The 23153-nt window shown below is 41.1% G+C and overlaps 1 protein-coding gene across 2 annotated transcripts; it reads right to left on the minus strand.

Annotated features, from left to right (window-relative positions):
* Positions 1–7237: 7237 nt before the first annotated feature.
* LOC147453756 (large ribosomal subunit protein eL18-like) lies at positions 7238–9090 on the minus strand. 2 transcript variants are annotated; one of them, XM_086515850.1, is made up of 5 exons: positions 8939–9090; positions 8361–8450; positions 8132–8260; positions 7785–7946; positions 7238–7671 (listed from the first exon to the last, which is right to left on the minus strand). In XM_086515850.1, the coding sequence occupies exons 1-5, from the start codon at positions 8939–8941 to the stop codon at positions 7513–7515; spliced, it is 543 nt and encodes a 180-aa protein (XP_086371976.1). In that variant the 5' UTR covers positions 8942–9090; the 3' UTR covers positions 7238–7512. The 2 variants fall into 2 exon arrangements, with proteins under 2 accessions (XP_086371976.1, XP_086371975.1); XM_086515849.1 differs by having other exon boundaries at positions 7764–7946; positions 8939–9087.
* Between the last annotated feature and the right edge of the window lie 14063 nt (positions 9091–23153).

The raw sequence follows: 23153 nt of genomic DNA on the forward strand, positions 1-23153 counted from the left end.
GCATGAATAATATAATGAGTAGCATACAAAGGATGTCAAAGTGAGGACCAGGACATGTTCCACCACAAGGGAAACCTATGGGACAACCCAGACTATTGAAATAGTGTTCCCTTGAGGGAAAATGGACAAACCATGAAATGAACGAGTGCTATTACAAGCCTAAATTTGATGGAAATTTCTATTACTTACCAATTAGACAACAGGGACAACCGATGTATAGGTATCCTTTTACTATGGGACCGATCCAGAAACGGCCTATGGCTATGAAGAGACCACAACTTGTATTAGGTTAGTAGCCACCACTGACAAGAAACAATGTTGTGCCGGTCAAGTAGATGTTTCTTGAAGAGCAAGTGGAGGAGCAAACTCTAGTACCAGTCATGCCATATAATGAAGCAAGTTCGGCAACTACGGGGTAGAAGACGAGCGATACACTCAATCAACTCCTGCCATGATAGAACAAGTTTATCAGGCACCTCTTGATGCACCACCAGTTTACTTTATTGCAAACCAAGGAGCTAGGCCACACCTGATGAAGCCAATGCATAAGCCAAGGATAGGTAGTTTCCATAATGGTGGTTCAGATGACCATTGGAAAAATGATTGTCCATAGCCAAATAAGACGCTAAAGCAATTGAGGCCACAAACTTAGTTCAAGTCATGCCAAGTAGCTGCTTAGAGGGTGAATCTATTGTTCCGATTTGGGTAGTTACTAGGACACATGCCAAGAAAAACAGACCAAACAGTGCAAGCGGGTAAGATACACCCAGCAAGCCTTCAAAAGACACAAACGATATGATCTTACAAGACAAAAACAACGACGAGAAATTGAATAGAAAGTTCAAAAAAGAGATGAGGAAATAACTCAATCAAAGTCATCAAAATTTAAGGAATCGAAATCAAGATTAGGAGGATCCATGTTGGTAGGCAACACAAACCGTTCAACGCAGCCTTGAAAACTTTCCAAGCAAGGTTAAAAGAGGGTCAAACATTGGAACCAAAATGGAAAAGCTACCCAACACCCGACATGAGAGCAGTAGTACATAAACTTAGTGCAAATCACTCAATCAATGATGGAGAAGCAAAAGCCGAAGTTGGAAATCATAGGAAAACCAATGGAAGTAGAGACCAAACCAGAAATTGGGAGAACAAAGGACGCTAAAGAATCGTGGTAATCTTTAGCAAGAACTGATCAATCCAAAATGACAGTTCCGGATAGTGAGGAAGGGCTAGATGGAATCCAATAGTTAATGAAGATTGGCCAAACCATCTACGAGAACGAGTTTGAGGAGTGAACAAAGAAAGCATGACTCTGTAGTCGGCTCCAATCGAGGAAGTTTGGCTAGATCAACCACCCATGGAACTGAATGAATAATCTTTGTATGGAGATTGGGGATCAGAGAAGTTAAGCTTATCAAAAACTCGAACACTTCAAACACTACCCTCATATTTGGGAGAAAATGAAAACTCATTGGTCTGTAAAACCAAGAAACTGAATAGACCAAAGCATACTTTGGATGCAAAGAATTTCCAGCCAATCATGTCGACTCCTATCCAGTGCACCATCACATTGGGTGAGCTGCTCAAGATAAGGCCACATCTATGGAGGAATCTTTAAGGTACCATGGAAAAGATGGGCATAACGGGGTTAAACAAAGAAAATCTTGAAGCATTGCATAGGGTAAGAATTACGAGTAAAGATCGTTTGATCTGTGATCTTAAAACAGTTGGCAACTACTGTGAAGGAAATGAAGGAAACACGACCCTTTCAGTACGATACATTGATGTAAGGACCATGGCTGTTCTAGAGAGCGGGGCAGGTATTGCCATAGCAACAAAAGTAGTCTTGGAAGCCCGAGAAAAGCAACCAATTATAAAAAAACGAATCAAACTGTAATTGGTAGATGGGCATATTGAGAAACCAATGGGTTAACTTGAAAATGTGATAGTCAGCTCTTGTGGAATTGACTCCCATCACACTTTTTCCACCTCAGAGAAACTAAACTGCTATCATGGTTACACAAACAGACGCAAATTTAGATGTGTGGAGTCTTTGAGAGTGGTAGTTTACAAAGAGAGGATTGTGTCTTAGATAGAGCGGTAAACAATGTAGAATATATATCAAAACCCTTTGAAGAACATTTGTTCGAACTATTTGAGTGGACTTAGATTCTGGCCAATATGGACGTATGTATTAACGAATCCACATCCACACAACTTTGTGATCAGGAGGGACACGACATAATTCCTATTTAGATGGTATCTATAGAACTGATTGAGGAACAACAAGTTTTCTCTGATCGCTACTATGACGCTAGTGATGAATAGAAGAGGAAACACTCACAACTAAGGAATCGAACTTTGAAAAAGAACGTGTCATGACCAAATTGCTACTTAGGGGAGGGAATTTTTTTTTAGTTTTCAAATTAGCATCATAGATGCCAACAGAGATATCGCAAAAAACAAGAAAACAAATTGAGAAGGAAACAACCAAAACTAAAAATAGGGGGCAAAAGTTAGTTCTTGATAATGGTGGATGCAAAAGATTGCGTCAAGGACAAGATAACTGGGAGATATCTTACCTCAGAGAAAAGGAAAAACATGGATCAACGAAACAAAACCAAACAAAAACTGAGCAAGCCAGATGAAACCAAGGAAAATAAACCTCCAATGACTAAAACGGAGCGAAAAGTGAAGTACAAGGAGTAGAAACAAACCTTAAAGAAGACCTAAACCACTAAAATGGAATCCAAGAGCGATAAACTTGGGGTAATCGATGTTCCTTCACATTACAAGAAGTATACAATGCAAGATTGACGGATCATAGTAGAGCAACCAATGAGATAACCCAAGGAAACAGAAAAATCATATGAGGGTCTTAAAAATGCCAAACGAATTGACCTCGCAAAGCTTGGAGAAGACTTCAAGCCAGCATACATAGCTACAGATTTATCCCAAGAAGAGGAAGAGATCCTTCCAATCCATAAATTTTGGTCGAGTCTTCGCTGCTAGATGAAGGGAGTAAGAAACCCTCATTACTTGGCCAAAAATTCATGAAGTCTCATTTGCTAGCTGTCCTCCTATCAAAATCTCTATGTTGTCAAATTCTTAACCATTTCCCTAAATCAAAGTATTGTATGCATTCTTGCATATGGCATCAACAAAGGGCTTAAATGTCGAAACTTTGAACGAGCTCTGGAGGTTATCCTCTCTAACAAAATGAAGCTAAAAATATATAAACTCCTTTATGAATCAACACTCGAGTTTTATGTCCTTGTTGGCTACGATGTATAGAGTACAACATCAAATGTACTTCATTCACATGCCTTGCCAACCATGATGTATAGAGTACCTACATCAAAAATGTATGTCATTCACACACCCGTAAATTTTAAATTTTTTAAAAGTAAGCAATAGATTATTTAAAATTTATTTTTCATTAACATGATGACAACTTACAAGTTAATGTGATACATTGTGACCATACAACAATGCAACAAGTTGAAATGCAATTAATGCAACAATGAACAAAATTGAAATGCGATCAAGAAAAACTCAAAATGATCAAATGCTTACTCTGATTACAACCATATTCCAAGAAAACACAAACAGTTAAACAAATGATGTGTGTAATCTTGCCCATTCTAAGTACCTAAGCCACCCTAAGATTGAACATAGAGGTTTTTAGTCCCATTGTAAGAGCAAAGGAGTAACCACAGATACAAACACCGAAATAATTTACATTAAAAGCAAGTTACTATAAGCATAAAGCGAGAAAATACAACATAAAACAATCATATTGCATGTAATCTTACCCATTGTAAGTACTTAATCCACCCCAAGATCGAACATAGGGGTTTTTAACCCCATTGTAAGAGCAAGGAAGTAACGCAGCCCAAACGATGGGAAAGATTACATTGAAAGCAAGACACTACGAGTAGCAATGTCGCTTCTCTCTTTGTAAGAAACACAGCTATATCGAGGATCAAAACGCAAAGAGAAGCATGTAATTTGATAGCTCGCAGTATGTTGAAGCTATGTTAACCCTAAAAAGCACTGCACAAAATAGGAAACGTCGTGGGTGAGTCAAACAACATACCTATTATATATGGTCTCTTAGAGCAGGACCTCAAGTAGAACCAACTAGTCAAACATAAGGTGTGCTTATTTTTTTCAGAGTAGAAATTGTGTCGAATCAAAACCCATACTAATGTTTAAACCCAACCCCCTAAACCATCACGCATATAGGCTGATTCCGCACCAGTTGAGAAATATTAAAGTTTTCATGATTTGCTATTTTTTTAGGCTACGAGCAGAACAAAAAAGAGAGAGAGAGCTGAGAGCCTTTGTTTTTATATGCTCCATCACTTTGGAAAGAAGCAAGCTTTGATTATATATTCTCTGGTGTCATCTCCCTCTATCCCTTGTTATTTTTTCTTCTCTTGTGCAACGGCATCGACTTGTGTGTGTGTGTGTGTGTGTGTGTGTGTGTGTGTGTGTGTGTGTGTGTGTGTGTGTGTGTGTGTGTGTGTGTGTGCACGTGTGTGCCCCCTAAGCCAATTGGTGTGTGCAAAGAGAGAGAGAGAGAGAGAGAGAGAGAGAGAGAGAGAGAGGTGTTATATGTGTGGTCTAGGATTGGGAAGCTATAATTTTGATTGGAATGCATTGTATTATGCTTTCCAGTGTGATTGTATGGTTGGGTGTGCAAACGAGTGTTTGCAATGACTTTTTGTTGTTCGATATGTTTTCTCAAAAGGATAGGAGTGTTGTGATTCCACGTGGACTATATAGTGGCATGCGTCTGGTCGAGTGTATTTCCCCCCCCCCCCCCCCCCTTTAAGTGTCAAAAAAACTATCAAACAAGCATACATAAGTACACAAAATAATTTTAAAAATTAACTTCTTTACAGTTTAGAATATAACTAAACAGGTGTAGCTAAAGCCATAGAGGGTGTGTAAGTGGCTAGAGAGAGAAATATATCGTTCGATTACAATTTCAACTAACAATTTTCACACTTACATATCTACAATTTTTCGGTCAATAGACAGTTTATTGATTGATAAAAGAATATAATAATGTTGATATTTTTCAAAAGTACGCGTTTACCATTTTTCGTCTGAATAAATGTAACCCAGCTTACAGATACCAAAGTCTTCTATGAAACTAACTGTTGGATTTAGGGTTGAAGCATTTGCACACACAAAGCCTGGAGGAGGAGGTAAAGTTCAAGGTCACACAACATAGAAAGTAGTAGCACTTAGCGAACAGGCACAACCAAAATGTTGCCCCTGGGCAATATGCAAGCCTAGGGTCAAAACCCTCCTAGTGAGAGATCTTTTGATAAACGTGTGCAAGGGTGTCATCAATAATTCTTGAATCCATCGAGCTTCTTGATCTACTTTTGAGTGTGTCAAAGGCCTCACCTACCATGTAAACACTTGGGTCCCTCTTGAGAGAATTACCCTTTGAATTTTAAGTGTGCCTTTGATTAGATGAGGAATGACCTCCACCTCGAGCAAACAGAAAGGTTTTTTATTAACGAAAATAAATAGGAACATTGAAGCCATGACAGTTTCTTAGACCTTTTAAAGCTCGTCCTTGATTCTACATAATTATATCTTCCATCAACCGCCCACCATAGCTATAATAAGATCTCACCCTACAAAAAGTATTGAGGAATTCACACAACACCTGTGACCTAGTTATCCATTTCCTTGAATGCGCACATCGTTTTGAGACACAATGCATATCTGAAGAGTCATGAGTCAGCCTCTCATTCTCACTCACCCATGGCTTCGCCTCTTTGCCACAGAGGTCCACCAAATCTGCCCTATCACTGATTTAAATACATTGCCCATCACTCTCAACTCTATTCCTCAACACCCCTACAGAGTCAAATGTCCCACTTTAATTGGTGAACTAGAGCTAAATCTTTAAATTGAACTAGAGCTAAATCTTTAAATTGAACTCAATTTTTTCAAGGCAAACCTGCAGTCGTCTGTAATCTAGAAAAAACTCCTTACAAAATCACTTAGGTGATGTTTTAAAAACCAGAGTTTGTATGCACAGGGTACAAAAACAGACTACATAAAAACATCCACCAGCACTTCTTTGCCCTCATTCCAACGTTTGAGCACTCGTGGCACCAATTTGAGTTTGAATCGCCTCCACAATCTCATGAGAAAAAGAATTTCCCGACACCCACCCTGCAAAGCCAAAATGAAGAGTAAGAAACCGGTCTCATACTTCATGAAGATGCCGTGCACGAGCAGAGAATGGTTTCACCAGTTAAGTATATTTAGAGGCTTAGATATCAATACAGTGATCCCATCATAACTGTAAGAATGTTTTAAACTTGGACAAATCAGCATATGATCCAAAGTAACTTCCAGTTGCAGACTTCTTCATACATATCTTCCAAACATGGAAGAATTTAAACTTCTTTCATGATGATAGGTGAAAAATTTATAATCCAGGACACATAACAAAATGTAGAGTAGAGGCAACAATAATATACATCTGAATGTACTCCATTCACACTCTTCAAGCTGTGGACAATTTTTGCTCAATGAGCATCTAAATTTTAAAACTCGTTCAAGACCCTTGCTTGGGAAAAAGTCTGCTCAAACAATTCCACTATAGCAAAAGAACCAAAACAGTGGATTACAAATTCCTTGCTTGCATTCATAAGTATATCAGCATTCTACCAGGAATATGGAGCTATATACCAACTTAAGTACTTAGGACAGCATCTACAGTTTCGACAGTAGGTCAGACAGTAGGTCAATTAGTGAAATACCCAGTATGTTCAGTTCCAGAACGTCAGTACAGAGTGCCCGTGGTAGTGACTTGAGGTGAAAACATGGCCAGCGCAAAGAGATCCCTCAGATTACCACTGATGAATTTACCATATATCCTGTTGATTAAGCATTTCACGCTCAAAATGAGGTGGACTCGGCTATCCTGATTGGGCTTGCAGTAACACAATATACAGGTGCCCAATCCATAGATGCCAAAAATAGAAATGACTAGAAAACTCTCTAAATTTTGAGCAATAAACCTAGCACTCTATCAGCCTTGTTGATAGAATGCACATAAATGATGAGCAGCCAATTAGGGTGTTATTATTTTGTCCTTGCCAATAGAGCACACACTAGTGATGGGGCAGCCAATCTTGATGAGATAACTCAATCGTGAAGACAAATTCATTGTCAAATCTCAATCACTCAGTAAACATCACTCATAAAACGGTTGAAAACTAAGCTTGGAAGAGTAACAATGTTCAAAACCTTACCAATGACTGATGCTCACAAAATGGGAAGGATTTTAAGCCTCCTCAAATACAAGTAAAATTTCTCCGGACAGCCTTTCGCAAAGAGAAGGGTGAATGGTACCAAAGGTGGAAGATGCACTTGGTTAACCACTTCCTCAAAGATAAGTTTCAGTAACAAGCCAACTACAAGCACAGTGTTTGATAAAATACTGTGCAAAAGTATCCAAAAGCTACAAAACTAAACTCTGTATCCTCTGCTGTTACGTCGACCACGAGCTCTCTCAAACTTGCGACCCTTGGACCGAACATAAGGCTTTGTGTGACTATGCGGTACACCTGGAGCTCTCCCAAAGTGCTTCACAGCTTCCCGAGCATTCTTTGGACCTCTCAGAAGTATCTGGAAAGTCATACAAATTACATGAAATAAGTACAACCAGTGAAGGCTAACAGATAATTGAAGCAAGCTGCAGCAAAGCAGGAACCCCGTACAGTATTTGAACCAGTTGGGACCTTCAAAGCAAGTTGGTCAAATGTGAAACATTCTCCACCAGCTTTCAAGATCCGGGCACGGGCAGTCTCTGTAAAGCGCAGCGCGGCCACTTTCAATGCTGGAACTTCATACACCCTAACATCATCCGTCACAGTTCCCACAACTACACCTATCTTATCCTCCTGCAGAAAGGAGATAAATGATAACATTGATATGACCCTCAATCATGAGCAAAACAGACATGAGATTGAAACCATTTCAACCATGTAATCACATTTGAACAAGCACATATGCATAGCAACAGATGTTCATAATCACAATGTGACCAGACATACAAGAAATAGAAAGCTAGCCGGCAAGCTGGTACCTTCCCCTTCATGTAACGTATGAGACGAGATAAAGATAGAGGCGGCCTGTTAGTTCTGCTCATAAACAGCCGCTTCAAAACCACAGCATTAAATGGGCTGCCCGTCCTTCGAACGAGAAACCTGTAGAGCTGCGTTACAAACCGTAACAGTTCCTAAAAGTTAAGAAAAAGCAAGGAAAACCCATTCACATCAGATAGATTCACCAATCTGCAGACATTGACCACACACTTTTACAATAAGCTTCAGATAGACATTGTCACTCTTAGGAGCAGTGCGCTTTGTCTTCTTATTGCGTCCCCCGGCAGGCAAGTCGATACCCTGAAACAAACAGCCAAAAAGCTAAGCTAGTGCCTCACGTGTCCAAAAGGGCACCGTAGAACACTCTCTTCACTGGCTACAAGGATCAAGCCTCCCACGAAATGGCGGATCAAGATATTCATGACAGAGTAAGAGCACACGAGCGATATGGAACGCCGTAGAACACTCTCTTCACTGGCTACAAGGATACTTTAATCACAGCGCTAGCCACGGATTAGCGTCATATGATCCCGTTCCAGAGAGGGGCATCTACCCAGCATTTCTTTTGGCTACAAGGTAGAGTGAACTGCCACAAACACGTGCGGTGATCTAGAATGCAGCAATGTAGACGAAGTCGATCTGAGAGCTGCACGTTCCCCTCAGCAAGCACTGCCGCTCGTGGGGACGGAGGTCAGAATTGACGGGCGTAGCACAGGAAATGGCGCTCACTTGGAATATCTCTGATCTAAGAAGCAAAAAGCTACGAGATCACGAAGACAAGAGCTTACCATGGCTGCTCCTACTACCGCTGCAGAGGACGAGGTGCTCCGCCTGCCGCAACCCCCTCTCAGAACCCTTCCTCCAGAGGTATAAGCAAAATGATCGAGGGTTCACACTCTAGGGTTTTCCGCACAACCACCATTAGGTGTGTGGAGTTGAGTTCGAGTCCGGGGTCAACTCTCTAAATTCTCATCACAAGAAAAAGTAGCACGTAGGATTTCAGTAGCTAGGAAATGGTATCATTGTATGCGTGTTGCGACGGGTCACAAAATAAGGTCGTCTGGAGGAGATGATGGCACTGCCTTTCAATAGGGGTCAGCAAGATATGAAAGACCAAAAATCGAGAGAGAGAGAGAGAGAGAGCCAAGCTCATGCGAGCGGAGAGAGAAAACATGCTGACTAAAGAAGGCGAGAGTTATGTTTCTATTTCTAAGCACCACATTGGCACAATTTCCAATGAGGTATCCCTTTTTACACGGCCTCCAAATACCTCCGTATTAACACTCTCTTTCTCTTGAAAGGCAGTGCCAACAAAGTGGGGCATTCTCTTCCCATGCTAATAGTAAGGTTCTTGTCATCATGCACAACCCCCTATTTAATCTAATCCTATTGAATCACATATGATAATATCTAGAGCTCTCAAAATCCAGACAAAGTAGGGGAAAGAGATGTTCTTAATTGCCATACCTATTGGATAGCCCTTCAAGAGTAACTTGAGACCTGCTTGCGCAACTTTTTGCAACCAAAACTCATCAAAAACCTCTCTTTGAGATTTACATCTAAGCTATCTCTTAGTATTCTCTTGAGGTTACAATGATTGCCAAGATCATCTTTGAAAACGCAGAATCCCCTTATTATAGTGAGGTCTTGAAAAGAGATATATCTTTCACTATGGTTGTCAAAATCTTGCAGCCAAAGAGCCGTGTTGAGGCTCTCCTCCAAACTCTAATTTTGTGTTACCTCTTTTGCCTCCAACGTAGCATCCTTGTTTTTTGGAGATTTTGTAGAGGAGAGTCACAAAATAGAGGACTATGAGGAGAGGTGAGGTCTCCAAGGCTATCCATGGCCTCTCCATGGTACAAGCATGGTGCTTTGGAATAGGAGCATGTTTCTAGATTATTAAAGGATATATATGACATGTCCTATTCAAGATGCCTTTAAACCAATTAAAGGGAGGAATTTATGTAAGGAGAATGTGCATAACAAGAAGATGGACGATGTGAATGCATGAGCCTCGATAAGATGCCTCTCAATCCATTGTGTGTTGTGATGCACATACACAGAGATGTCAAACACGTGTAGAGAAAGAGATATGTGAAGAAGATGGTGTGCACATATATAGGTCCAATCCTGATCCTTTCCCTCCCATTCATTAGTGAGCTCCTCCCTCTTGCATGTATTTGCTTTTTTTTTGTTAAACTCAAAAGACAAGATCAAAAATAAGAATACATTCCATTTGGGATAAAAATGAATCTACTTTATTTGAAAAGTAGAGTTTGCATGGTTTAAGAGAGGTTTCTTACAAACTATGTTTTATCTTTATTGTAGGAGTGGAGATGCTCAAAGTGAATAAGTCCTTGTATTCCACATCCACTCATCTACCAATACACATTAGTTCATATTTCTCCCCTAGGTAGTATCCCAAGTGTAATTCAAATGGGAATTCATTACTTAATGCATATATTCATAAAGTTCTCCAAGTTTGAAACCAATTGTCCTTAGTTGTACTTCCTCAATCAAAAATCTATACAAGTAAATTGTGTCGCCTTGATTGGCAATCTACATCATATTGCCTTAGTCGATGATCAGTATATAATGATGGGCGTGTATAAAAGCCAAATGGAAATAATCTCCTACGAGGGAAAACAGTGCCCAAATGATCCTAAGTACTCACAAACATCAATATCATAATATGGTAAAAAGTCCTACTTGGGAGTCAGGTGGTGAATACGAGTTAGCACTCGTGTATAAGGAAAGCTTCAAACTTCTCATGGGATAAAGCCTTCGCAAACAGATCAGTAGGGCTATCCTGCATACGCACAAATTCAATGTTGACCTCTTCTAAAGAGATGTCTCTCCCCAATATAATGATAGTGCACCTCAACGTGCTTTGTACAAACATGGAAAAATGGGTGCCTAACAACTACCAAAGTACTTTGACTGTAGATGAAGATACATGTGGTAGCAACACCCAAGTCATTCATAAGGCATATGAGCCAAATGTATTAACCATAGCTATGAAAGATGACTCGTATCGAATCTCACAAGTAGAAATGGCCAATTAAAGCTTCTTCTTACTTAACCAAGATATGCAGTTGATAAGAGTAAACCAAAAACCAGTAGTCGACACTCCTGCATTATGGAAACCAACTCAATGTGAGTTCCAAAAAAGCTTGTAAATTTGGTGGCAATGATTCCCCTAAAAGATAAAACAACCCAATATATGTAGTGTCGGCCAAGTAGCAAAAGATCCGATTAACTTCTTTACATTGCTTACATCATGGGCTAATGTAGATCTACTCGTCTGTGAGACTACATATTGAACATCTAGTCTCATAATGTGTATAGAGAGTAATCTCTAGCATCATGAAGGCTGAGCTTCAAACATGTCGTCATGGGAGTAGCAATAGGCTTGCAGTCCTTAAGGTCAAATTTATAGATTAACGTCTTAATGTACTTTGTCTGACACGAAGCAATACCTCCGTCACATTGCTTCAACTTTATGCCCAAAACATGATGCAAACAACCCAAATTTGACATTCCTATAGGACTTCACTCATGATGCAAATATGGTTGCAAGACTCCACATGAAGATGGGGAAGATAAAGGAGAAGCTCAAAAGCACACAACACGTGAAGTAGTATTATTGTGTGTGCTTATACAAAGATAAGGTTTTCCCTCAAGTGATGGGCGTATATACAAGCCCGGGGAAAAAATCCAAGCAAGGGAAAGAAGTGCCTTGGCATTCTCCTACTCACACACATCACTAACATGCTCTGATAACAACTAACTCCCTATGTAATTCAAATCCAACCAAAATAAATAGTACAATCTCAAAACTTGTAATCAAGTTTAAGGTTCCTTAAAGTTTAGAATATTCATTTGTAAGAAGGGAAGCATAATCGCCAAAAGAATTTACATTGCAAAGATCACCAAACAATATCTTCTTTTATAATTGTTATCATGTGCTCAAATCATTTTTTGGTGTAGTAAAATATATGGGGTTTGTGGGGAATAATTAAGTATTCATTCATGGTTCAAGGACACATTAAATGAGAGAGTAAACATTGAAAATGAACTTCGATATTTGCTCTATTAACACTCCTTTGAAACTGAATACACTTGGTCCTCCTTATCTAGAGGTGAGGCTACCTTTAGGGCTTACCTACTCGCTCACTTGGCTTCCCATCACTCAAGGTACTAAATGGTGGAGGTTGAATCTTCTTGTAGGTGGATTCAACTTGTAGATTAAACAATGAGGCTTGACTTTCACTTTATGGAGGCAAACTTTGGGGATTCTTTGTCCTGTGTTGATGCCTTCATTGTTGATGCATTGCATGCCTTTGATGCCTTTATTGATGGACTTTGCCTTTACGTTTTAGCTCTTTTGGGAAGATGAGGCTCCTCCTTGTAGATTGAAGAGACCATGGTTCTACCACCAATACTTTGATTAGGGCGTGTTGTTTAATCCCTTTTACATTTGGAAAAATGCTTTGTGTTGATAAAATTATGAACACATTGCATGACTTGGAAGGAAACCCTCTCCATTATTTTTGGTGAAGTGAATAGAGGAAAAACCTAATTAATTTGTTTTGTAGGGTGGAGTCCAACAATCATTAGATTTGGTATTATGAGTAAATATAGCTCCAAGGATTTTGGGAAGCTCAATGGAGTATTAAACGCGAGTTTAATTACAAGGAGCTTTACAAATGGAACTTAAACTTCAAGCGAAGAATGCAAAAGAAACGGTACCATTATTTTTGCAAGAAATCGACCTCTATTGGAGTAGGCTTGAGAGTAATGTAGTACCTTATGAAATTTCTCATGGCCTTGAAACCTATAGAAGACTACAAAATGCCTATTTTGTAGAAATCTGCACTATCATAAAACATGCACAAAATGACAAAATTGCATGTGTAGTGCTACCAATAGAGGAGACAAAGGCCAAAATGAGCTCAAAACAAAATTCTAGATACCAAGTTCTATGAATGATCCCAAAGTTTATGTTTGCCTCCAAATGCTCATCAAATATCACCTCAATATGAGAACGTGAGCCCTTAGGGTACTGGCAACACTGCCTAGGATGTCGACGAAACCTTATCAGATACTAATTGTTGGAAATTTGGTTGCATGTATCCATGCAAAGATGGAGGAGATGAAGGAGAAAATCAAGAGCAAAAAACATGGAAAGTAGTTTTAGTAAGTGTGATAATACAAAGATAAGGCTTGTCCAAGAGTCATGGGTGTATATACATACAAGCTGGGGGGGAGGAAAACCTCCTAGTAGGGGCAAAAGTTTCTCGACAGTCCTAAGCGTGTTTACATATTATGGTAGTGATGTGTTCACACACATCACTATCATAATATGGTAACTATTCAAATTAGCCCCAACAATATGTCCCTCATTTGTTCAAGTAAGGAACATGTCATCAACATGGAAAACAATCACCAAAAGTACATCATATGCATGGATGACGCACAAAGATCTCTTAGTTGGACTATTTTGAAAACAACCAAATAAGCATGTATATTCTCATACCAAGCAAGTGGAGCTTGCTTCAAACTATACAAAGCCTTTTTCAACCTACACCTTGATTTCTTGCCCATTTTAACAAAACCACAAGGTTATGGTCTATATACAATTTCTCATGCATATCACCATTCAAAAATGCAATCTTCATGTGTCCAACTAGTCTATATTCCAACCTATGAGTTGTCAATGCACAAATGCCACAAATAGTAGCAATACACTAAGTGGAAGCAAAAGCCTCATCAAAATCATTGCCCCACTCCTAAGCATAAACTTTTTGCCACCATGTAGCCATCTCAGTGAAGCAAAGAGCTACGCATACACATGACCAACACAATGATTTGTCAATTCAATGACTCTCTCATGGGTAGGGCATGAAGGCAACCACGTGTTAACATGGGAATACACACACACACACACACACACACACACACACACACACACACACACACACACACACGGGGTGCTAAAAAACAAAATCTAACCTACTAAATCAATCAAGCAAAGAGAAAGATCTAATTATGCACACTCAACCTTAAGCTATAATCACACAATCACTATAGCATACCTTGTACACACACTCACAAGCAAGCATAGAATGTAAACATATGCACATGCGCCACACTCAAGAGAGTTCACACATGCACGTAATGGAGAGATCACCACTCTTAATGTAAGCAAGCAAATGCACATAGGATCTCACACACACATACACACCCACATACACTTGAAACAAAGACAAAGAGATGATAGCATCAAAAGGACCCAAACGATTTTCTCATATTAAACTGATCATTTAATGTGGGATAATAAACGGGAACAGGGGTTAGAATATAACACGTGCTTACGGATCTATCTCAACACGGGGCCAATGGTAAAGGGGCCCAAATGAGAGTGGTTTGTCAAAGAGTAAGGTTAACTAATGGAGCTTAAAAGACCTTAGGGTTAGCTTCATTAAAGACCTCCAATGGTTAGTGTTAAAAGTCCTTTGAACTTAGGCAAGCTAGGGCTGAGCTTGAGCTGGGAACACGACCTAAACTTGTCTTTGACCTTAGGTAAGCTAGGGCTGAGCTTGAGGTGGGAACCTGATCTAAACTTGCCTTTGACCTTAGGCAAGCTAGGAGCTTGAGGTGGGAACTCCACCTAAGGTGCTTGTCATGCTTGATGACTAAGGTACTTGAGGTACTTGTCATACTTAATGAGGAAGGTGCTTGAGAAGCTTCCCATGCATGGGGGGTAAGGTGCTTGAGTCGAAAAGAGACCCTACAAACTTAATGAGGAAGGTGCTTGAGAAGCTTCCTATGTATGAAAGTCCTAAAGTTAGGGGAATCTTTGACCTAACCTTCCACTCACCCAAAGGGCAACCCTTTTCTCAAAGGGCACATGGGACACATGTCAGACTCTCCCAGCTTAATGCTATTGGTTGGCTAAGATGGGGTCCAATGAGCTTCTAGTTCCATCCAACAAATATCTAGATATTTTCAAGCTCTCTCTCTCTAAGGGGTAAGGAGGACACTTGTCAAAAGACTACCCATCTACTTGACTGCATGCTACATGTGATTGGCTAGGGGGAGAGGGATCCAATGAGCTTGAAGCATGTGGACAACTCGCCCCAAGCAAGCAAGGGGGGTGCTAGGGGGATATAAACCACACACACACTCATTGTGCGCGTCTGTCGCACGTGTCAATGCAAGGGACTTGCCGATACAATGTGTGCGAGCCACAAATGGCTCCAAGCACACAACTAAACTAATCTAGCAAGCTCAAGAGAGCAAGGGTGTGTCAGTCACCACCCTACGCTCGCCTTCGTGGAGGATTCCTCGCCACGAAGAAGAAGGAGCCGACGCTGCGCTGCGCTCAACCGTCTCTCCGCCGCCATGCCGTCGTCGCAATGCTCGGTCGCACACTCTCTCTCTCTCTCTCACACTCACACACACACACACAAGGAGATGAAGAAGAAGAAGATGGAGATGGAGATGGAGCAAGAGCACTCTTCAATTGCACACATGAGAGAATGAGTGATTTTTAGGTTTAGGTGACTTTTATATGAGCTTGCCCATTCACACTTGGACGCCCATGCTTAGCCAACTAACCCTTGAATGTTCCAGTTAGAGTGCGTCTCTCATCGGCGATCACTCTATCCTTTTTCTATTGGACCGACAAGCCCGGTATCTGACTCTACCAGTATATAATACAACGTATGTCGTAGGTGACAAAAATGTGCTTGAGGGTTAACATGCCCCCCTTCTTCTTGATGTAGATTCCATCCTCGGAAGCTATTGAGTTGAAGTTTGTTCGTCGAGGTGGAAGAGCATTTGAGATGAATGTCCTTAGCCTTCTTCAGTCACTGCAAAATCAAACAACATTGGCACAGTAATTGCATTCTCATATACAATTAAAAAGCGTATGTAGTTGTAGGCTGACAAATTGATTGGTAACAGAATAGTAAACCATTTGTCAGTAATAAACATTCAATTGTAATATAATCAAACGCATAAACAGTTGTGAAGGTCAAAAACTAAACAAGTCTGGGGTCGCTAATTTAACGGTCGAAAGGCACTAGAGATCAACTATTAATACCATGGGCAAGCTTCTCAATTTTCTATGGTCGATTAAGTTGTTTAATCGCGAGAGCCAAGTATTTCATGTCTGAGGGCTAACTAGAGGCTATACCTAGAAGACCTTGTAGTTAAAATACGATAAAAAGAATTGCTCATGAAATCATCGCCTGATTGATTTCTTTTTCTTTGACCCCCCAAAAGTCTTTTCTCATTGATTTACTTTTGATGTGTGTGCTTATTTTGTATGCCTTGGGTTTTTTGCTTTTCAAGGAAAAGCGCCCACACTGGGAACCTCTAGGGCTCTAGTACCATAGGCGATACATGTGAGTGGAGTACCAAATCAAGCTGAGATTTCTCTTCCAGCTTAAATTTATACATTGTGGCACTTTGATTTTTATTTATTTTTTCTTTGTTTCCAGTATTTTAATTTTGTAACTTTGGGGGGTCATATAACACGTTTACCCTCCCCAGGCTCATCACATTAGTAAACTCCTTTTATAATACTTAAGCTAAAGGTCAATAGGGACGAAGACCACTAGAAATCCCTAGTACATCTCACACAATGCTGCTTAAATCGGATTAAGAACCTAAGTAACCATTGATTATTAGGAAGGCATTCCCCATGGTATTAAGAGAAGATCTCTAACGCCTAGCTTGGTCAAACTAGCTTAGTTGGACTGCTTGTTTTTTTAAACCTAGACTAGTGATTATGACAAAAAATTACATTGAATTAAGTGTTTGATACTAAGCAAATGTGTTGAATATTATGCTACCAATTACAATTAAAGCAGACAGACATGGATGCAAAAAAGATAAGGGGCAATGCTAATGGACAAGAAACATCTGTTTGTGTTGATGATCGCACTTGATTTGAAGAGTGAACGAGAGAAAGATCCCATGAAGGTCCAAATCGCAACAACAACAACACGTTCCTATACACACTAGGAAACACAAAGAATACCTCTAGGACGCACATCAGTGGGAAGAAAGAACTTTGTTAATGACTAAACTCTAAAACAGAAACACTCCTATTGTACTAATCCTACCTACCCTCCATCACTCAAGTGATGAGGATCAAAGGTGCTTGATAACATATGTTTCTATTTCAGGGTACTGGATGTGAATGTGTAGGTCTGGGTCAATGTTTTGACTTTTATTGTGCATACTCGTTTACTAATTGCTCTTGCTCTTTACTATTTTTGTTTTTTGTGAGTATAAGGCTTTATATATACATTCCCTAAGATTGGAGATTGAGAGGTCAGGGAGGAAGGTTGAGAGGGAAGCAAGTGAATGATGGATGTCAGCAAACACTCCCCCCTTCCTTGGGTAGATCCCACCTTTTGGAATGGTGTCGTCACCTTTTGAAATTAATTGTTCCAAGTTGTTATGGGTGAAGACTTTGACCAATAATTTTCGACCTCCCTATGCGTTTCATCTAGTTGCAAGGGTGGTAAGGTACTCTCCCATGATTTTATTTGCAACGTTGTTGTAGCTGGTGAACTTACAACGGGAGGTGCAAACTCTTCCTTGTTTGTATGGATATGTACAATGGTAGGTGGAGGTTGTGGCGAAGCTTCGATTTCCGTACAGGAACTACATGAAGAGCAAGAAGCTTCATTTGACCTCCCTGTTCCTGAGCTAGGCCGAATATATTGATTTTTCCTTCGAACCCAAACTAGCTCTGGTGTGGGTGTGTAGCATTCCGTGATTTTTTTCTTTTTCACGATCTTCAATTCGTTTTGGAGCTAAAAGATTGGGCTCACATGGGTCAGGTGATAGGTATGAGCACAATTTACGTTTTGGCACCCAAATTTGATCATTTCCTTCATAGCAGCCTTGGGCTTCCAATAGTCGTTTAGGAATCCAACGCCACGTTTTCTTACATTTCTTGGACCGAGTGGGATGTTTCTTACAAGGCTTTTGTTTTTTAGCACTAGCTATGGTCGCTAAAGAAGCTTTAGGACCCACTTGTATGTTTTCTTCGTTATATTAGGATGAGTCTTGTCAGAAGCTATATGCATTGCTTGTAGCATATTTAGGGGTATGGGCATTTCATCCCCCTCAGGTGTTACCCAGGTCGTCCCCCTGTTTCCCCAAGTGTCTATGGTTGCTGCTAGGTGGACTCGATCTACATTGTCTGACTCAGTCATCCCAGGTAGTACGTCCATATAAGGAGAATCTTCCTCAACATTAGTGTCCACTTTACACGTGTAACAATACTGCAATGGGGCCGAGTGAACTATGGTGTCAGATCTATGATCAATTATAAACCTGTTTCCTAGAGGATGTGCTCGACCCGTTACAAGATCCACTCGAATGACAGAATCTTGGAACTGCAAGTAGACATGGTTTTTAGACCAGTCATACACCATTTTTGCTTCCCTCATGAAAGGACGTCCTAAGATCATCTCCGAGGCCATAGTGTGTTTGGAGAAATCCATAACAATGAAGGTAATCCTTATTTTATGTCCAAAGACCTTGATCTTGAGATCTTCTAGCATCCCAATAGGTTTAACAATAGACCCATTGGCCATCTTCACTACTATGGTTGTGGTCGCAAGGTGAGGTCTTCCCATAGTTTCCCATCAATTTTTAGTCACAATGCTAACCCCAGCGTCACCATCAAGGACCGCCTTCACAGTTAATCACTTGGTAGTGATTGGTATGGTCGCATTGGATTCATCACCCTCAAAGTATTGTCCCAACTTGTTAACATGTATTTCTATAACAAGGTTCTCATCTAGGTTGGGTTGTGGATCTAAGTGTTCCTCCTCTATTGGCATCTCCCCAACTCCATCCATCTGTGCAAATTGTGGTAGCCCAAACTTCAGTTCTCCATTGAGGAAGGCTCAAAGAGCTAAGACTAGCTCAGGGTCTTTATATAGTTTGGACATGATGGTGGTTCTAACTTCTGAAGACGTAAAATCCATCAATTTGGCAATGTTTAACGACACCTTTTGGGCTTCAGCCCCTTGACGTGGGGAAGATGAGATCTCCATTTCTTCGATAGGATCAGGTAGTCCCTCTGTAAACATTCTTTCCATTGTGACTTTAAGTCACTTTCTTCTTGGATGACAGTATGTATGGCTAAGGGTCTATGGACTTGGTGAGGTTGTTGTTGCGTAGGGAACACGGTGTCTGTAATATGGATCTGCCTAGGTGTTGGTTCTAGATCCCTTTGGGTATCTTCTACCAAACTCCTTAATTGCTTGACTTGCTCGATCTCCTCTGTAGGGTTTGGCTAAGTTCCTATCTTCTTCTTGGATCTTGGCCATTGTGACTCGTGAAGATCTTCCTTGTTGGTTTCTATCTTAGTGGTCGTTTTGGTCTCCATGGTTTCACATGAATCAGAACAAGTTTGACTTGTCCCCAATAGTGCTCCATGTAGTATTGTGGACTTTCTTCAAGCGCATCCATCCCATAGGCAATATTAGGGTCTATATCTTCCTCACAGCCTTCCAAACAAGCAATAGATGACTCACAACCCATTTGATTCACTGAAGTGGTTCTCGGATGTGGTGGTTGCGGTCCTAGAACTAGAGGTGGTAAGGGTGTTATTTGAACAACATTCGGGGCCCTAGGGACCATGTGTTGTGGCGTTTGTTCAAGAGGTGGGGCCGACATCAATGCAGGCACTCGAGGTGTGTTTGTCCATGCTAAGGTTGGTCTATTGGCCATCATGCGCTTAAATATTATGCAATCCTTAGCTTGCTGACCATACCTCCCACAAGCATTGCAATTCCCATTGAATTTTACTCTAAAAGTAGGGCATTCATTGGTACTATGCGGTCCATAGCATACTGAGCACCATTGTTGCTCCCTTCTTGGATACATGATTGTTTTGCGGAGCACGATTGTCTCTAAGACTCTCTTGAATGGCCTTGGTGAGATTTGCTAAAGTAATCTCATATATCTTTGGCTCCTTAACAATAGGCTTTAAGGTCAATGGCTGATGCCCCGATGCTTGCGAGCTAATAGATTTAGGCTCAACAGACACTCTTTCTCCTTAAATCATTAAATTATCCTCCAATTGGATTGCATTGGTGGTGACTTCTTCCAAGTGGTGATACCTCTAATGACTAGGCCATTGTAGATATCCTCATGTCGTAATCCCCTAATGAATCTATCAAGCAATTGATTATTATTGAAGCGCTCATTTGGATTACAACAAGAATTCAAATGCTTTAAGCGACTAATAAAGCCTCTCACCAACTCTCCTTCCTCTTGTTGGGCTTTCTGGAGCTGAGAGGCTACACCCCAAAGCACTCCCTCTTGTATGTATTCTTTTAAGAACAATCTCCTAAGAGTAGGGTAAATCATTTTTTCTTCCACCCTTAGGGTTCTATACCAATCCCTTGGCTTCCCACTTAAGGTTAGGCTTAAAGCATTACTCTTATGCAGGTCATTGTGTTCTCCTAGAGAATCGCATATTTGTTCAAACACTTCGATATGATTTCTCACATCCCCGTCTCCACTAAATTTTTGTGTGAGCTTGGCTATTTGTACTGCCTTACTTCTAGGTTCTCTACAAGGCATGTTACGCATATTCTCAGCAATAGATCGACCGATAGCTTGAGCAAATGTTGCCAAGTCACCTAAGTGAGTAGGCACCGTGAGTGAAGGTGCTCTAGAGACTACATGTGGAGTAGGTATTGGCATTGAGCTTGGCGCATAGGAAGCCCTTGGGTTCCACGTTTGGTACGGTGTTGTGCCATGTGGCGGTCCAAAGTTCATATGTGTGGCCCGAGCCATAGCAGACGTCGGATGTGACATGCTAATGCTAGCCGATATGGTCCCATGGAAATAAGAACTTGGGTGTTGTGGTTGCGGAGCATAGGTAGTTGAAACAATGGGAGGGGTAGGAACTACATGAGTACGAGGACCCATGGGTGTATACGATTGGTACATACTTGTAGGTACTGTTGCAGGCATTGAGCTACCATGTAGCGGTGCTTTACTAACGAATGAGGTCCATATTGTGTTTCTTGGCATGCCCATCATTGGGGTAGGCATGGTAGCCGTGGTGTCATCAAGGGAAAGATGAGCTAGACTGGGAAAAGTAAAGCTATCACTTGTAGGCTCAGATTGCACTGAGACACCTGGTGAAACAACATATGGGGGATCCATCGGACTTACCGAGGGAGTCTCCATTTGCGATAAGGTTGGTTGTTTAGCCTTCCCTGTATCCAAGAATCTCCTGAGACCCATCGAAGGCATATGGATCCCCTTGTTCTGTCTCTCTACTCAATAACCCTATCGATGACCTCACAAACTCTTTGTTATTGATCCTCCACGCTAGTAGCACCCGTTGTGGATTGTAGGAAATCTAAAAAGATATTGACATAGGGGCTCTCGCTTTTAACTCTCTTCGTTGCTCCGCCTTGCATAAGCTCTCGATTTCCTTTTCCCTAGCCGCAATGATATATCGCTCAACCTCTTGCACTTCGGCAAGGCTTCTACCATCATGTAATATGACCTCAGAGGAGAATATCTCTGAAGAGTCAGGGGGTGCAGTGAATGGAGTATTCACGTGCACACTCGCTAAGAGCATAGGGTCTACGCTGGTCATGAATGGCAAATTTACTTCCCCACCCCCCTCATTTACATCATTAGCTCCATGTTCGGAGCGAGTGGCTCTACTAAAGGTTTCCTTCAAGCGGCTAAGCACACTCGGCCCGGAACGTGGGCCCATGGCATGCATGTCTTGGCTTGAGCTATCAAGATTAGGCATTGGGTAATCCTCCATGACGTCGTAGTCAGAGGAAGAGTCACTAGCCGCTATGTTTGGGTCTTGGTTTGTACTACCCTGGGTCCCCGCTGAGGGCCTGGAACCTAAGGTAGGTGGATATTGAGAACTCGCGTAAGTCGAAATGCTCGCTAGTTGCTCCGTCTCTAGCACACGACCAGAGCACAGATGCATGTACCTTGGGCACCCTACAAGCGTCGGCGAATAACCTCGAAGGTTAACTACTTACTTTTTTAGGCGTCCGTTTTCACTCATTTTTAGATGTTTTTTAATGTTTTTTAATGATCGGTTTTTGGATTAGAGTGTGTGATAGCTCGAAATGAGCGTATCGCTTAGGGGGTCGTGGTGTGCTTTACAGCACAACGTTCGGCTACCCGAAGCTCCATTGGTCCTCAAAAAGGTCAATTTTTACCTATGCGTGAGACTAAAATATGTAATTTTGAAGGGGGACTGAGGCCTGAGCCTGAGCGTAGGCTTGGGCTTGGGCCTAGAAAATATTCCCGAGCCCGGTCCTACCTTTAAATTTTTAATTTTTAATAATAATATTAATAAATATTTTTTATTTTTTATTATTTTGGGATAAGGTCGCCGCGGTCGCGCGAGCACACACACACACACCTAACCTACCTACTTACAACTAATAGAGCTACTATTACACACGAACACACTACTATAGTAACTCATTACCTAACAGATCTACTTACTGTACTTTACACAAAACTAACATTACGGATCTACTACCTTAATTCTAACACCTTATCACAGAGAAAACACAGTACCTTTCAACACCTTATTAACAAAACAATACACAGTAGCAAAACAAACTCCTTCTCAACACACACACCTTCCTTCTCTACCTTTCCTACATTTGAAATTGCACCACAAAGTAGCATAGAGTGCTACTTGAGCTTAATGCAGGGCATTTTCCCGGCAACGGCGCCAAAAATGTGCGCGTCTGTCGCACGTGTCAATGCAAGGGACTTGCCGATACACTGTGTGTGAGCCGCAAATGGCTCCAAGTACACAACTAGACTACTCTAGTAAGCTCAAGAGAGCAAGGGTGTGTCACTCACTGCCCTACGCTCGCCTTCGTGGAGGATTCCTCGCCGTGAAGAAGAAGGAGCCGCCGCTGCTCAGCACTTAACTGTCTCGCCACCGCCGTGCCG

The sequence above is a fragment of the Adiantum capillus-veneris genome, chromosome 7, assembly GCF_014529385.1.
Source record: "Adiantum capillus-veneris isolate H3 chromosome 7, ASM1452938v2, whole genome shotgun sequence".
NCBI lineage: Eukaryota > Viridiplantae > Streptophyta > Polypodiopsida > Polypodiales > Pteridaceae > Adiantum > Adiantum capillus-veneris.

Bases quoted from the DNA above. Each gene is read 5' to 3' on its own strand.
- LOC147453756 (XM_086515849.1), bottom strand. The intron at 8,261-8,360 runs GTGTGTGGTCAA...TTTGTAACGCAG, and splicing joins ATCTGAAGCTTATTGTAAAA to CTCTACAGGTTTCTCGTTCG. The intron at 7,947-8,131 runs GTACCAGCTTGC...TCCTTTCTGCAG, and splicing joins TACGTTACATGAAGGGGAAG to GAGGATAAGATAGGTGTAGT.